This window comes from Centroberyx gerrardi, chromosome 5 (assembly GCF_048128805.1).
Source record: "Centroberyx gerrardi isolate f3 chromosome 5, fCenGer3.hap1.cur.20231027, whole genome shotgun sequence".
Lineage (NCBI taxonomy): Eukaryota > Metazoa > Chordata > Actinopteri > Beryciformes > Berycidae > Centroberyx > Centroberyx gerrardi.
The window spans coordinates 27,885,947-27,903,164 of NC_136001.1; the positions used below are offsets into that span (position 1 = coordinate 27,885,947).

The following is a 17,218-nucleotide window of genomic DNA, read 5'->3' on the forward strand; positions in this document are numbered from 1 at the left end:
ACAGTACATAGCATGTAGCAATGTTTTCCGTTGTACTTGACAGTCCAGGTTGCCAGTGATTCCACAGCGGTGTGCTGCTGTGAGAGAGCAGAGCCCGATCAGAGCTGGGCTTTCAATGATGAATACAGAAAACAAGCTGAGACTTGTACTGTCTTGACAGTCGCTCATGGCATCTCTGTCTGCTGGTAGTGGTGAATCAGGTAAGGCCTTGCCCCTTGTGCCTCAGCCCAATCCAATATTTTTCCTGGTAATCCCCCTTCCACTCCTCAACACCGCTGCTCTTTCGGAGTTAAGTCCACATAAGCTCCCACTTGAGTGCCAGAGGCAGAGCGACAACAGGGATGGTGCGGTTGCCTAGCGACATCTCAGTCACTGCACCTGAGGGTGTTGGGTAAACACCTCGAGCCTGCCAGAGGGAAGAAGTGGGAAGAGCTAACAGCACTCTGTTTCCTTCCATGACAGTTATTAGAGGAGGTTGCTATTAATTTGTTAAATTCATTGTTGTCATTTTCTTTTTCGCCCCTGGGTGAGATGATGAGATAGCCCATATCTAGGGGCAAGTATGTGTAAGTATGTGTGTATGTGTGTGTGTGTAGGCACGCTCATGCCTGTGAATACTTGACTGTGTGTATGTAGTTAGCTATGTGTGCCTTTGTCTGATTCCAAGATGGGATTTGACTGCGCTGATAGTATTTCACAGCAGGGAGTCCCACTTGCACTTTTGTGATAAGTCTCAAGTCAAGTCCAAATTTATTTCCTTGTTTACGCTCTCAGAGGGGCTCAGTTTTAATGATGGTTAGAGGCTGATGAAAGCTGGCTCAGCCCCCATTACTTACGTGAAATGGAAGGTTATGAAATTCTTTATTAAGGTAAGACCCCAATAGCTAGATGAATAAGAAGGTTATTATTTTTTTTATTGAGTCAAAGATTAGTTTGCAGACCGATGAATGCAAAATTTGATTCTTAATCCTGCCATATTCATGGTGTGAGACAAATGCAATACTAAAAGTCAGTTCATTAATTTTATCCTTTTCAACGCCTCCTTGGATAATGTTGATTAAGCTTTGAGCTTATGAATAAAACTCTCTCCTTGGAGGGACATGAGAATGTGATTTGAATGAACTCATGTAGCATACTTTGATTCACTCGCTGCACTTTATAATCCATTAGGACGCACAAATTCAGTAGCCTATAACCACTTTTATCCTCAAATGAAAGAGATTTCTTCTCAACCTCTCCCGAGGAATGGGACGCTCAAATATAACACGGAGCACAGATTCATTAGTTTACACCTCCTCACGCCTCCGTTTACTATGCGTTTCTGCCCTTGCTCCGCTCGGGTTAATGCTGACTTTCGGACTCCTTTGTCACGGGGTCGGCCGGGGCGGCCTGCTTTGCCCCGGAGATGCTATAATAAGGCCAGTGTTTATGACTGGCGCTGGAAATGGGTTCATAAGCGTGGCTGAACCTGTGAAGTATTGACGCGGGGGTTAATAGCCTGTTGGCCTCTTTAATGGAGCTGATTCAGGCCAAGACCAGGCAGCAGCAGGACACCACAGGCAGGTCAGCCCACAGGAGAGGCAGCGCCAAGGAAAAGCCAATCTCCTTTTACAAAGTCATCTCCCATATGGGGTGGGACAGCCACAAATATGTGTTGAGTGTACACAGAGAAATGTGTGACATGCATTTGAACACACACACACACACACACACACACACACAGACACACACACACACACACACGCACACACACACACACACACACACACAAACTAATTTTAAGCAAGGCAGTTAACCTGAACCTGTGTCTCAGATTAATGAATGATACATCTAATATCTGTAGGGGGTGGAAAGTAATATAATTATATAATTATAATAAATATAATACTTACATTGTGGAAAGCATGGAAGCTATGCCAGCAAGAGATGGCAAAATGCTGGATTTTATGGATATTATGTGTTATTTTTTAGCAGTCTATGCTGTGCTGTGTTCCTATTTTGAGTTTTTGTAGCTTTCTAGTAATCTAGTAATCTCCCTACTGTGTAATCCTAAATATGCCTTTGATGTTAAGTGTCTTTGAGTGTCCATAGCCTATGTTGTCCTCTTAGATATACAAATATACAACTTTTGGTTAATTAATCAGTTAAAACTAAAAGTTGTTACATTATTAGTTATTATTATTATGTACACATTATTCATTAATCATTCTTTTTAATGAATCACAGCGTTTTCTTAGATGTAGCTGTAAGCCCAAAAAGTCTGTGAAGCCAGAGTTGCAGAGTGATTGCTGTAACTGGAGAAATATGGTGGAGAAATTACATTGAAGCATTAACGCTGGGGAAAAAAATGACAAACGTTTAAGATTGTGTCGGACTCGGCATAAATAGGTTTGATCAGTAAAACTCTCCTTTATTACTGGTTAATTGGGGGCCAGCCAGCAGCTCTGCTGCCGGTCCCGCTTGTATTTTTGCCAGTTTCTTCTTCATGTTCTTCCTCAGAGGAAAACTGCCTTCCCATGCATGAAAATGCACAAAACTTTGCACATAGGTTCTGTCCCATGCCTAACTTCCTCACCTGGCATTTGAATTATTTGAATTCTGTCCTCCTGTCAGCTATTGCAATCAATGGAAAATAGAGCATCTCTAAACATCAGTTTTTCAATCATGGAGCATTCAATCCATTCAATGTTGTCTAGATAAAGTACACAAAGTCTCTGAATTTTATCTTGAAAACTGAATATTTGACACTAGTTTGAAATCTGCCTTTGAATGGATGGACAGATCTTATCATGGGTGCTGCAGAATAAACATGCGTTCTTTGTTGTTAATTTCGCTACATCTGGCCGACACCGTCCATGACTGCTTGCAGTCCTAGTTTATTTTGACTATACAGTGTAAACGGTTAATACATTATAAAAGGGCTCTTGGCCCTAAAGGTTGTGAAGAAGGCAACGTGACGGTCAACAGGAATAAAAACGAGACTGATATACCATAGCATTAGAAGTTGCCATGTAGACAATGAGACAGTGTTTAGCCATCTACTTGGGGTATGTTACCCTGCAGTGTTGACCAAAATGTTACACAGTGTGCGTATCACAGTCATAAAGGTGCTGATACACCTGACGGTTTTTTGGGCAATGTAGGCAACACACCCAATACCAACTAACCAAGTGAAAACACAGGAGTAGTATCTATTCAAGTGTTGCCTTGCAAAAAGATTTTCCTGAGTGATTAAGAGATTAAGTGTGTGTTAAGGCAACTTCTTTATTAATCAATCAAATTAATCTTTAATAATTGATCATCATATTTGACCAGACATGTAGTTTCCCTGGTCATCTCTGCCTGAACAGCTGAACCAAAACAGAATCTGTCTGTCATTAAGAGTAGAATTCTACTCCCAGTGACTCAACAATAAGTCCATTCCATCGCCCACAGAAACCTTTTCTCTGAACACCCTCAGTTCATTTCAGCCACCAGTATCAAGTGTGTTTGAGTGCTTTTACATCTGTTCTGTAGTTGTGAGTTTGGTTGTACGTTTGATTGTTGTTTCTCCACTGTTGATTTGTCATCCAGTAACAAAACATCCATGGACTGGATTGAAGGAGAAAGGGTCATCTATAGACCCATCAAGGTATGTGAGCATTTATTGCAGTTAAATTGTAAATATTTTGAGCTGTAATTAAAATGTAGCATAAGACGCTTTTGAATGACATTATCTAATTTCCTTCAAAGGCATTGTTCAATGCACCGATATATGGGGACACTGTACAGCAAGTAAGAATCACTTTTGTTTCAGGCCCACACAAAAGAAAACACCGGATCAATTCTGGTAAAGTCTCTCTTATGCTTATACATGAGGACTGATGTTTTCCATTCTGTTGTAGAAAAAACTGATGGTGCAGTTGTTGAGGCTTCAGCGATAAAACCATCTCCCATCTGAGCTGACAGCTGAGGACATGACTGACTGGCTGGTGGAGCGGGGCAAGAAATCTCTCAGGGGGGCGGTAAGACTTACTGAGACGCACAGACACTCCACCACTCAATCCATCATCAACTCTGCTCATGTTAAGCTAGTCTGTTACTAATGAGAAGAAAATAGAGCAACAGTTAAGATGAACCTTCTGTTTTCTTTCTATTTGAAGATTGTGGAGGTTTGAACTGGAGGGTTTTGATGAGAGTGTCCAGCCTCTCCTCACGCTGGGAAGACCATGATCATGAAAAGACTCAGTTTGGAGTAAATTATCACGTAACACTAGATTGATCCTGTAAATATGTCTAAATCTTAATGGTGCATCCCATTTCTTGTTTCAGATGTGGGAGGTGAACATCAGCATGAAAATGAGAGACATTGAGTTTGAAGCCCGAATGGTGCTCAACTCACCTGAAGCCAACAGTCCTTGTTTTCAGTAAGTCACATTTAAAATATAAGATGAAACTTGAATGATTCCAGTGGGGAAATTGGGGCTTTGCAGCAGCCAATAGTAATAAGATATGTTAAAGAAAATGCGTATTTCAACTCATTTTGAGCGCCTCTTATCGACAGAGACCCTCAGATCATCCGGCTGGCTGAGGAAGCCACCAGGAGCCTGATGGAGAAACAGCCCAGCTCCAGCCTCCTTGGCCCAGAGGAAGTGACGATTCTGGTTGTGCCCAAAGTACTGCAGGGCTTCTGGATTCATCCGGCGAGCCTCTCGTGTGTCATGCCCTCGATGCAGCTCAGTGACCTGGCTGTCGGACTCACCAAGGCCATTCAGGACAAGCTCTCCGCCTCTCTGATCTCCATGAACTGTCAAGCTGCCTTCTCCCGTTCCATCCGGGACGAGAAGGTCCTTTCTATCCAGGAGAATGTGAGAGAGAAGTTCACACCAGACCTCCTGGTGGAAGAGCTGAACCGCTTTGAGCCTGAGCTGCTGACCAGGATCGTTGACGTCACAGTGGGGGAAATCTGTGTGATATTCAAGCCACAGAAACACACAGAGGTAAGAAGACCTGTGCACAAGTATGATAGAGTAGCAGCATAAGATACTGTGGAGTAAAAAAAACCAAACAGTATAATTTTCCAAAATTAAAACGGTTTCTCTCCCTCTTCAGATGGAACTAGATGATTCCACTCAGCCAGCTGTAGTGGATGGAGCCATGAAGTCCACCCCCCTTGATGGAGATTTGAGCCTAGAAGAGGACACAAGCCTCCCTACTGAAGGTCCTGTGGTTCCTCTGAGCCTCCCCGCTGAAGGTCCTGTGGTCCCTCAGAGCATCCCTACTGAAGCTCCTCTGGTTCCTCTGACCCTCCCCGCTGACGCTCCTGTGGTTCCTCTGAGCTTCCCTACTGAAGCGCCTCTGGTTCCTCTGAACCAGAGGAACCACTGAAGGTCCTGTGGTTCCTCTGAGCCTCCTTACTGAAGGTCCCGTGGTTCCTCTGAGCCTCCCTACTGAAGGTCCTCTGGTTCCTCTGAGCCTCCCTACTGAAGGTCCCGTGGTTACTCTGAGCCTCTCTACTGAAGGTCCTGTGGTTCCTCTGAGGATCCCTACTGAAGGTCCTCTGGTTCCTCTGAGCGTCCCAACTGAAGCTCCTCTGGTTCATCTGACTCTCCCTACTGAAGGTCCCGTGGTTCCTCTGAGCCTCCCAACCGAAGCTCCTCTGGTTCCTCTGACTCTCCCTACTGAATCTCCTCTGGTTCCTCTGAGCCTCCCTATTGAAGCTACTCTCATTCCTCTGACCCTCCCTACTGAAGCTCCTGCCATTACTGCAGTCCAGGAAGGCTTGAGCAGCAGCCTGGTCGGCACTGAGGAGAAGCAGGAGGTGGAACAATCCTCTGACACCTCAGGTAGGAGTTCTTCATCAGGTCCGTTCACACTGTAGCTAATACGTCCACCAAGATAAACTGAGGCATTGACTTTGCTCTTTTACTTTTCAGAGATAAAAAAGACCAAGAAGAAGAGATTCCGATGTTTCTTCCGCCGGCTGTTTAAAACACTCTGCAGCTGCTGCTGTGTAGCCGAGGACACAGAGAAGGACTGAAATTCCCTCTGCGAAAAAATAAATTCAGTCATGCATTGCAATCAGTCCATGTCAGTCTTTTTTTTTTCATTTATTGTGAATTGATGCAATGCAAAATGAAGAAATTATCATACAGGAATTGCATTTTGTTATCATGTGAAGACCATGTAACTCCAACTTTGCTGATTTTCATGTTGTAACTTCAATTGAAGGATTACATGCTGCTCTATGGGTTGAATAAATTCTATGGCTCTTGGTGCTTATGAAAGACTTTCAAAACCCTTTTGAAATTTGAAAAATGCGTGATGGTGAAGCTATAAAACAAGCCTGTCTTAGTTCCTGAAAAGTTTATATTTTGGAGATACATTTTCACATGACAAGCGATATTTTAAATGCATTATTTGAATCCAATAAATTCCACGAGATGTTTGCAGAGGTTTAACAAGACTGAAGAACATTTAAGGATAACGAAAGCATCGTCACCGCCACACGATCCAGGCAACTGTTACTGCAGAGACTGAACCCAGTAGTTGTTTGGCTGTTTTTAGTTGGACTTGCAGTCAGTAAGGCCCTAACAGCCAGTTTGTGAACATGTCCAAAGCTGTCAAATATCAGGAGCATTATCTTACTAATATAACCTAGGTCAAGGTAATTATTTAAGATTAATTATCTAAGAAGGCTACGGATGGTCTGTCTCAAAAATGAGCACAAGCCATTCCAACACACGCACACACACACACACACACACACACACACACACACACACACACACACACACACACACACACACTCTGCAGACTCTTAATGCATTTGTTTTCATATAACACAAAATCATATTTTTATGTCATTAAATGGTGCTAGTATACTTTTAGAAGGCAAAGACACAAAGAAACATTGAGCAAATATAAATGATAATGCATTGCTTTCCTTCTAATTGACAAACACCTTTAGACCTAAAAATTCACCTTGCCTTGAAGCACTTTTACCCTGTGTAAGGTTCAGCAAAAAAAAAAAAAATGAATTATGCATGAAGAGTGTTATGAGTCTCTTTGATGGGGAATACCAAGAAGCATATATAAATGTGTCCTGTTGAGGTGGAACGAGGAGTTTGTACACACACACACACACACACACACACACACACACACACTTAAAACACAGACCAAAGTCACCAGGCGGCGACTAATCAGCTTCCATCAGGCACATGCCAAGAGAGGTGGGCATTCCTCTCCATCATGTTATTGTTATATCATCATTACACTTACAAGCTTAATGCTGGTACACACGTGTGGTGGCCAATTATTTATTTATACTAATGACCCTGCTATAGATCAATTATTCATGGTCTGCCTTCCTGGAGTGATGCTGACGAAGGGAAATGGAAGTGGATGGAAGGGGAGATGGGGATGGAAGTTGGACTGTACCCTCAAGGACACCGCAGACTGTGAGGGAATCGTCTCACACCCTTTAGAGATGTGGCTGCTGCCCTGGGGAAGCCACTTAGCCTGTGGGTTAGGGGAGCAATTACATCTAGTTGACTAGAGCAATGGCTGGGCTGAGAAACGCGCTGCTCGGATTTCCAGCTGCGCTCTAGCATGCAGCGGCACACAGCGTCGGTCCGTACGGGGCGATGCAGCGAAAGCAGCCTGAGCTTCATGTACTTGTGTTGAGGGGGATTGTCAGGGACAGAATTGAATTCATGGTGATTATGTATGGTTCTTTCTGAATACGACATGAGGATTATGGGAGTTAAGTGTTAAGACTCATAGTTAGATGGTTAAGTAGTTACTTTGAGTTGCATTTACACAATAATATAACTTTTACTTCCTTTTATTAATTAGATTCTGCCCAATAAAGAACAGAAATGCTGTGTAGAAAATGATTTTCTCAAGTGCTGTAAGCCATGATGAAGTTTGATAGCACACAGGTGTAGAGGACTGAAGTGTCTCACCCCCGACTGGCTGACCTGGATTTGCCTCTGGATGAGCACCATATCACGGCGACAGCACGGTGGTGAAAAGTGGTTTTAAAAACTCTCTCTCCACTGGACCAATCGCCCACATCATGAATGGCCGGAGCTGTTTAACAGTGGATACTCTCTCCCCCGCTCCCAGCAGTAACGTCAAATTGATTCTGCTGCTTTGATCTCATTTTAGACCCAGTCTTAAAATAGCAGGAGGTCCAGAGCTGTGTCAGCGGAAAAGCAGCCAGCAAAGCCGGTCGGTTCTGGGCAGCGCCTTGCCTGAAGAGCAGCAACCCCATCAGCTCTAAACAGTTGATTACCCAGCCGGCATCACAACCAAAATCCGCTGGTCCGAGTCATTTTCAGATTGAATTGTTCCCAGCACCGACCCAAGAGACTCGCTATCTTTATGGAGAGGAAATGAAAAGAGCCGGGCCTGAACACGTTTGAAGAGGAGAACTTTATTTACAACACACAAGGCACTGGCTGCAAGCCAGCAGCAAAGCTCTCGGTCTGTGTACGCCGTTTATCAAGGGGGCAACTCCAGTTTGCTTTGCTCTCTCAGTCTTTCCATCTGCCATATAGGCCAAGTGAACGGCCTCTAAGCCCATCAAAGAAACCTTCCATGAAGTTAATCTCCTTATCATGACTGGCTACGACTGAGATGACTTTTTACCAACTTCATTATTATTCCAGAGCAATGGAACCCACTGCTGATGGCTCTCTTATTAACATGGTTCCACAATTTCACTGGGCCCGTGGAGGCCTTCTTTATTGTATTGAAGGTTAGCTTATATTATTGGATGTTCTCATTACAGGGATATTCCAACAGAGATTAACAGGGGAATCAAAGCGGCCCTCATTAACTAGCCCAGCATGCTCACAGTTGATCAGCCCTGCTCATCTCTACCTGCCTTCTTTCTCTCTCCATCGCTCTCTCTCTCTCTCTCTGCTCTCTTATTTGGCCAGGTTGGGCAACACAAGCCGATACCTTGCTCCATTTCCCCTTTCCCCCTTTTACTCTTCTTTTTTCTACCAGGGTTTTCTAAATGTTATGCGTTGCCCCTGCTGTGCTTGAGTCTCCCCCTCCCCCCTTCCTCCGCTGACCCTCTGTTCCCTCCTTCTAATCAGTTCTCCACATGGCCTATACCTGCATCTCACCACCACCTCATTTTTCTCTCTCTCTCTCCCTGTCTCCCTCTCTGCTTTCTCTCCAAGTGTCTCATTAAAGGCGCTCCATCTAATGAGATTACGCCGTGGGGATTAATGGTGTGGCTAATTGATAGACACACAGCCGGAGAGGATTAAATCCCTTTAAATCCCCAGTGGGTTTTTTGGCGCCTCAGCTGACTAATTGAAATCACACGAATGGACACAAATACACTTCCTGACCCCATACTCTGCTAATGTGCTGCTCCACTCTACTCCTTCTTCTTCTGTGATGGAGGAGATGCAGGAAAGGATGAAAGGAGGGAGTCTCATGAGGAAATGAGGTCATATCTACACAATACGGTCAAAGGTTAAATGCTCAAATCCAAAGGGAAGCTTATCCACTTCATGACCCTTTCTAACACTTAGCCTTAGGGAAGTGGGGGAAAATACATTGTTCCACTGTTAAAAATAAAGGAGATGCAGTCATTCAATTTTGTGGTGACATTGGACAAAGGTGGTGAATTTAAGTCTAAGCTACTTGAGATAAGGCTGTAATGAATAATGATACCCAGTAGCACTAGTTAGAGCTACGACGAATGACATAATGTTTTTTAATGGCTACTACTAAACCAACCAGGTCATATCATACAGTACAACATACACCAGAAAAGGATGCAGATAGTCAACATTCAAAAAAAGTGGCACATTTTCAAAACATGTCTTGTTTATTTTCTAAAGCACATATCCAGTATCTAGATGAATGAAGAAAAGAATCCCGATACACTGAATAATAGAACAACTATCAGCAGGCATGGCTATTGAACCTTCCACTGTCCCAAGACCAGAGACCGGCAGGAGAAACGCGTTTGTCAAAGACAATAGAGAGCGAAAGGGGAAGGCTGTGTTTCATATATAAAAAACAGGAGTATAACAAAGCTTTCTTTAAAATTTTAGAAAACAATCGGCCAAATGAAAAAATAAAGAAAAAAAACTATAAGCAGGCATCTTGAGCAAAATGGAAATATACACTTAAACAGAAGACAGAAAGAAACAGAACATCCACATATTGAAAATGAACGGGCCAAAAAATATCCCTCAGCCCACTGAAGAGCTAGAGAAAGAGAGCAGCAACTTTTATGTCATTAATACTTCAAAAATAGGTATCTTACAGTATTTTTATTTTCTCAGTGTCTTTATACAGAGTATATTTATATAGTTTCCGCTGACTATTTTCACATTCTCACCACATAGTAACAAGTGCGTTGAGTAAAACATTTTGAAAAAAAAAAAGAAAAAGAGAAAAAAAAAGAATCATGCACCTCTTAATAGTTTCGTTGGCCTATAAAAAACGGGAATGTTCAAGGCGAGAAAAATCCTCTCAGTACCTCTCCAATGCCTTCGTTCAAAGTCATTTCAAGTCTTACATGGTCACACTACTCAGATCATGCCTATATAAGCTTTACACTGTGGAGAAAGCAACACAAAACCATACAGGGCAGGCAAGCGTCTCAACATAAAGGCTCCTGAACTCACGAGTCCACAGAGGAAAGGCAGGCATTCTCCACGAAGTTAGAAAACCCCCGCACGTATAAAAACGCTCACGCACAATGTCAGCGTGTAGTCGAAGTTGCGGTGACCCGGCGATGCTTGTGAAGGTCCAAACACAGCAGGTCCTTGGAACAGAGGGGTTGCTTCGCCCAAAAACAACTCCCGCTGGCTTCTTTTTTTTGGCCAGGGAGCAGAATTCATTGGGTTATCAGATCCTAACAGTTTGCCCTGGTTGTGTCCTGCCCTCCTGTGACTGGCTGCTGGGGTTATTCATCTGCACCACTGTGAAGGGGAGAGGAGAAGTGATAGGCAGGGTTGGGTTGGGGTGGGGGGGGGGGGGGGGGCGATGAGGGAACGTGCCGCCCGAAACTGCACGAATGGCAACCGACCCTGAGATAGCAGGAGTCTGATACAAAAACACACCACAAAAGGCACTTTATAAAATGACAGTGCTTCTGTTCTAAGGAAATTCAAGTTGACAGAGTGAAAGAGAGAGTCAGAGAGCGTCTTCCCGAAAAAAACATTCTCTTCAGTGTGTGAGACCAAAGCAAAAAGATGGGTTTGTTCCAGTAATCGATCAATCAAAGCACAAATTCACTACTTGCGTCTCTCACGGCCGCCTTGATTTGTCCCCAGAGAGCTCCGGGTCCGGCGCGGTGAGAAAACAAACAAAACGAACAAAAAAAATCACACTGAAAAAACTTGCCACTAAAAAATATAAAGCCAGAATACAGTTGCAGTTGCAGCAGAACTCGCGGTTGAGGGCTCGGTTGCTGTGAACAAACTAACACAGCCCCGTGGAAGGGTCCGGTCCTCACATGTCTACCACCGGAGCCTGTGTCGTGTTCTTGGGCCCCCGCCCGCGGTTTCGAGGAGCATCCGTCCAAGACCAACCCCACCTCTCCCGACCCCCCCAGCCCAGCCCAGCCCAGCCCCCCCCCCCCGTCCTCCTCTCAGTCGTCGTCCCCTCCTCCGTAGAGGTCGGCCAGCTTCTTGAAGCGAGGGCCCCAGTCGTTGAGGTAGTCGTAGTCCTGGTCCCCTGAGCTGGTGGAGTTGAGCGAGCTGACGGAGCCGGCGGTGGAGCCGCTGCCCTCGTAGTCAAACACCAGCAGGGAGTCATAGGGAGGGGCGGTGGGGTCGTTGTCTGCCGCCCGCAGACCCTGGAGAGAGACACAGAGAGAGAAAGATCCTCAATTCCCACTCTGAGTTGCTGTATTTGCTGTTCTATGAGAAGGGTTAGACCGAGATGTCAGGCCAATGTTGGCCTTTTCATAAAAATTGGATGTCGGCCGGTCAGTGCCGTCCGCAGCCGATATGATGGAGGTGAGGATGTGTTTTACTCAGCAGTTTCAGGGATGGCATTCTGTAAATGAAACCTGCCTCACCCTGCCTTAAGGAGCTGCTAATCCACCTAAAACTATTTCATTAGTATTGGTTTTCATGAAAAGTTTTAGTGTCCCATGATGATCTAAATGCAGTTTCAGAAGATTCTGAGACAATTCTTTTGGGAAATTTCTGGCATGAAAATGATCAAATTTAAAGATATTGAATGTCAACACAATATCAACTATTGGCTGCTTCAATCCAAGAATATGGGTATCTACATCGGCCTTCAAAAACCCCTATCGGTCGAACCCTACCTATGGGTTGCATCAATGGGGTAACATGAACAACGCACTCAGTCTGCGTCAAACTTTGCTACAATGTGTTGTAACTGGAATCAGCTGACAAAAGACTTGGCCAAAAACCTGCATTTCTCTGAATCGACTTATTTCTCCATTCAATCTTTGCATTGGGGAACATACGTCGTTAATGAAGTCTCCTATGTCTCCGGGGTGGGGCAGGCTGGGCCTGACAGGGTACTGGGACTCAGAGATCACAGGCCTCTCGTCCACCCTGCGCACCCCCGCCGGCTTATTGATGATGTGGTCCAGAGACTCCGGCTGCTGCAGCTGGCTCAGGTCATAGTCCTGGGAGGAGGAGGAGGAGGCAGGAGAAAGCTGAGGGTCAGTTTATGTGTTTATCTGATTATCATCATCATGCTCATCATCACAACCTTTTAACCTGTTAATGTACATGTATGGTGAGTGTACAAACTTTAGAGGTCATGTGCTAATGTTCCAGGATTTTGTTTTCCACTTTTGCCACATCTGATATAATTTATTTTACTGATGATTGTATAATTGTGGTGCATGGACTAATTGTTCTCTGCTGCATAAAGAAACATTTCTGGGAAAAAGCAGCTGTAATGGCCAGTGGTTATCAGTGTTTCAGTCTTGTTGTTGAGCAATACATTTTTCACAATTTTCACTCACTTTCACTGAGTAGTCATGAATTCCAGGCCACTCGCATGATGAGAAGGTAAGCCTTACTTTTAAACGCAAAGATGGGAGTTTTGTGTCCTAGTGAAAAATAACTTTTTTATTTCTCAGTGGTGCCACTGCTTATTAACTGTTTTGTAGCTTTTTGCTGATATTGTACATATTTACAAGCCTTAGCATTTTGGATAATGCAAAAATCAGCTTAATGCAAGGTCTTCAGGGTGTGTAGACCATATGCCTCCAAGGCTGCTTTGCACACAAGCTTATACCTTTGACTTTTGTATTGTCTAAGCATATGAATAATTGTGGTAAATATTACGGTCAGCTGGGTGTGTGGAGCCACATGGAATCCAGCCATGAAACCAAAAAATCCAAATGAAATGGAAAAACACTCGCTGTGATGGCGTTATGAGTATATATGATATAAATGACATATGTATTTCAGCAGTACCTGGTCCTCCTCTCCCCCTCCCTCCTCGTCGTACTTGAGGATGTTGTCTCTGACGTCGTCCTCAGGGTCGATCAGCAGGGGCTTCGCCTGCCGCTCCTTCTCCCTGCGCTTCATCCACACCACAAACAGCAGCACCATGCCTGCAAAACACGCAGCAGCAACACATTAGGCAGCGCTCAAGGACAGTTGTCATAAGGTACTGTCGTTAGTGCACAGTGTTTGTTTGATACTGTATTTAATATTAAAACATGTTCAAAAGTGCATGTTGTGTAGTCTTAATACATCTTCAAAAGGTGCGATTTTTCAAGACTTTCTCATGCGACTGCGTTTCAACACGTCTCCTCTGGAGTGCCTTTTTAATATTGATGAATACGATGAATATTGATATGATGAGCCAATATTGAGTGTGTATATTGTGCGCGTGTTTGCATTCCATTTTGCCGTACTCACTGAGCAGTATGATGATGCAGATGAGTATAGCGATGATGGCCCCGGTGCCCAGGCCGGCGGCGGCTACAGCCCCCGTGGTGCTGCAGTCCCCGTTCTCGTCGCAGGGACACACTTTGACCCTGATCACCGAGCGGTTGGACAGAGGAGGGTTCCCCGAGTCGGACACGATGACGGGGATGTCGTACACCGCCGCCTCCAGGTAGGGGATCTTCAGCCTCAGCTGGGCATAGTCACCTGGAGAGAGGGAGAGAGAGAGAGAGAGGGAGAGGATTGTGGGTAGGGGATGGAGAGACATATCAGAGAGAGAGAGCAAAAAGAATGGGGGAGGGAGGGGAGAGGGGGCAGAGTGGGAGGGAAGAAGGCATGAGGTTGGAGAGACAGAAAAAAGAAGAAGAAGAAGAAGAAGAAGAAGTAGGGGAAAATTAGATTAGACAGTACGCTGTAGAGAAATTATATTTTGTTTACTGCATGATTTCACGGCATCATGTACGTAAGTAGGAGTGAATGGCATCCTAAATGAAAACAGCTGTGACAAGAACCCAAACATACTGCAATCATTCTGACACGTATGTACGCGAAGAGGCACTCAAGATAAAAACAGAGCATATAACCTTCAGCATCTATCACTCAGTCAAGCTAAGACAAGAACCTCTGTGGGAGAAGAATCCAGGTATGTGATCAGATTTGTCCTCAAGACAACTGCTGTGATACATCCATCTGGGTGGATTAGTTGACAGATCGGTGGCTCAGGGGACAGAGAGATGAATGGATCTCATTTGTCACGAGCGACAGATCGTACGTCAACACCGGATGGTAGCCGGCTCTCTCTCTCTGTGAGCTTTGTGAGACATTTTGCTAAACTGGGACTTCTCTCACAGCTTAGAGCAATCCTTTGCTTTCGCTTGATGTCGGCAGTCCCATCTGTGGCCATTTTGCAGGGGGCATTTTGTATCCCTCCCACCGAGCATAGGGTTTAATTCAGCGGGGGATGCCGAATGGCGCAAGGTAAAGCGACCATGGCATACCAGAATCATGTAAAAATATTGAGCAACTCCGCTATGGTGATTTTTTACTTACATCCAACCTTTCTGATTAGCACATACCTAACAAAACAGTTTAAAAATGAGGTGAATCCATGTAAACCTAGTCAAAATGTGCAACATCTCAGCCCAAACCAAACCAAACCAAACCAACCCAACCCCACCCAACCAAAGTCTGGGTTTGGTCTTACCACTGAGACGAGAAATGGTCCAGTTGCGGCGGACGCTGGTGGGAAAGGAGGGCAGCTCGAAGACAAAGGGCCCTACGTTGGGGTCGGCGTCGGCGTCCGAGGCGGTGATGTTGACCCTGGAGTTGGGCCGGGCGCGCTCGCATACCTGGGCCTCCCGGGGCATCAGCACCGGCGCGTTGTCGTTCACGTCGATCAGGTAGATCTGGAGGGTTCCCGTCCCGCTGGCCTGTGGGGAGCCTGAGGGGAGGCGATGGGAAAGAGAGGAGAAGAAGAAGAGAGGAAGGAAGCAGGAGGGAAAGAGAATGAGGGGAAGATCAAAGGAGGGAGGGCATTTAAAAGTTAGAGAGGAGAGGGTGCGATAGTGATAGAGAGAGAGGTGAACAGTGGTTAGGCAGAGGAATAAAGACAAAGCGACGGGGGACGGAGCAAGAAGAAAGAATGGGGAGATGAAAGAGAAAGCAATGAGAAAACTACAGAAAATAGCAAAACAATCCTTCCGTGTGAATTCATGTTCAGAACTGAGAAAACAGAGACATGCAGGCTAAGTGAGTGGAGAGACAAACGCGAGGAAAGAGAATTTGTTTACGGAGGGGTTGAAAATGGAAGGACAATACTGTATACATTTGTACTGGAGCTCCCAGACAAAACAGCCAGAACAAATGAAAGGACGCATGAATATTTTACTCCCTGTGTTTAGAACTGACTGCTTTCAAAGAGGTTGAGGCACGACTCAGATTGGAAGGGACAACTCTCACACAAAGATTGTTATTATCTGCACTCTGCAAGACCCTGTGAGAAATGACTCAAACTCTAAATCTCACTACATCCAGCACTACAAGCTCAACATAACTTATTCAGTATTTCTTACTATCATCAGCCAGACCAGCCCAGAAGCATCAGGTTGAGAGACAGATTTGTACTCTTTTATGCATCATCAACAGCCAAAACCTCTATTGTACTTTGATTACAGTACACACACTGACTTAACTGCACTTTAATTGGCACAGAAATGCTGCTTTTCTGTTGCTGCTGCTGTACAAGACGGTGCTAATGGTCGATCAATGGTCAATTAATGGTCGATGATGCTAAGATGGTGAATAAGCATCTCAATATTTTTTAACTGCAATGCTTGTTTTTACAAAAGTAACGTGAACATGAACTTGCTTGTCTCAAGAGGGTGCCACACAACAAGAGTCATTTTTTTGAGAGCTTGGGTTCTAGGGTGAGACAAATACATTTGACTTAGACTGAAAATGATTACAAACATCTCATTTAAAGTCAGTACCCAACACTGTTTTCCTTGTGGTCACAGGGAAAGTGATGTCATGTCACCAATGGTAGCGGCGGATCCAAAGGGCCACAATGCGGGCACAATGTGCGATGTGCAAAAACAAATTGGAGACTTTCTTTCATTTTAAACTGCTTGTACTCACGGGGAAGTGGTTCAAATTACTGAAGTGAAGATGTGGGCAGAGTTAAAATGATCAAAAGACTCCACAGTCCTTTAAAAGAAACGGGGCATGATTGGAGTTAGATTTTTTTCCACAGTAGCTGGGGAAAAAAGTGAAATTGCTGTTCCGCACCAAATAAAATCAATGGATGTGCCCAGGTAATTATTACCATCACCAGACCTCCTTTGGTGATACTATTGCTGAGAGCGCTTATCATAACACAAGAACCCTAAACTGTGGCTGAAAAAGTGTCTACACTGCTCTGTTAAACAAACAGACTCTGCGATGATATATTGTAGCCTTGACATTCACACACACACAAAGCCTGTCAGAGGCCTGGGCTAAATTACTGATGCGGTGCAGCATAGATGGAGTATACTCCACTAGCTCATCAGTGTTGTGTTTCAACTTTGTTTTCCATCAGACAGTAACTTGGTGCATCAACTATGTAAAGGTCTATTGCCCCGGGCCCCAAGGCCCATCGACCGACTTGTCGGTTATGATTGGCTGGGTGCTTTGTTGCTTCTCCTGCTTCGCTTGAGTAGAATAAGTAAAGAGAATTTCAATCAAAGTGGAATATATCCCCTTGTTGACACTGGGCTCCTGAATCAATAGGCAGTCAACACTTTGTTGAGCTTAAGTTGGTGTGCTTC

The 17,218-nt window shown here is 44.6% G+C and overlaps 1 protein-coding gene across 1 annotated transcript in view; it reads right to left on the reverse strand.

Annotated features, from left to right (window-relative positions):
- Positions 1–11,614: 11,614 nt before the first annotated feature.
- The window catches only part of cdh4 (cadherin 4, type 1, R-cadherin (retinal)), a 57,949-nt gene continuing 52,345 nt past the window's right edge, over positions 11,615–17,218 (reverse strand). The window contains exons 9-13 of the mRNA XM_071917427.2: positions 15,115–15,351; positions 13,884–14,117; positions 13,434–13,573; positions 12,467–12,631; positions 11,615–11,821 (exon numbers count right to left, since the gene is read on the reverse strand). Of these exons, the coding sequence (XP_071773528.1) occupies positions 11,615–11,821; positions 12,467–12,631; positions 13,434–13,573; positions 13,884–14,117; positions 15,115–15,351 (983 nt within the window). The remainder of the gene's footprint in view (positions 11,822–12,466; positions 12,632–13,433; positions 13,574–13,883; positions 14,118–15,114; positions 15,352–17,218) is intronic.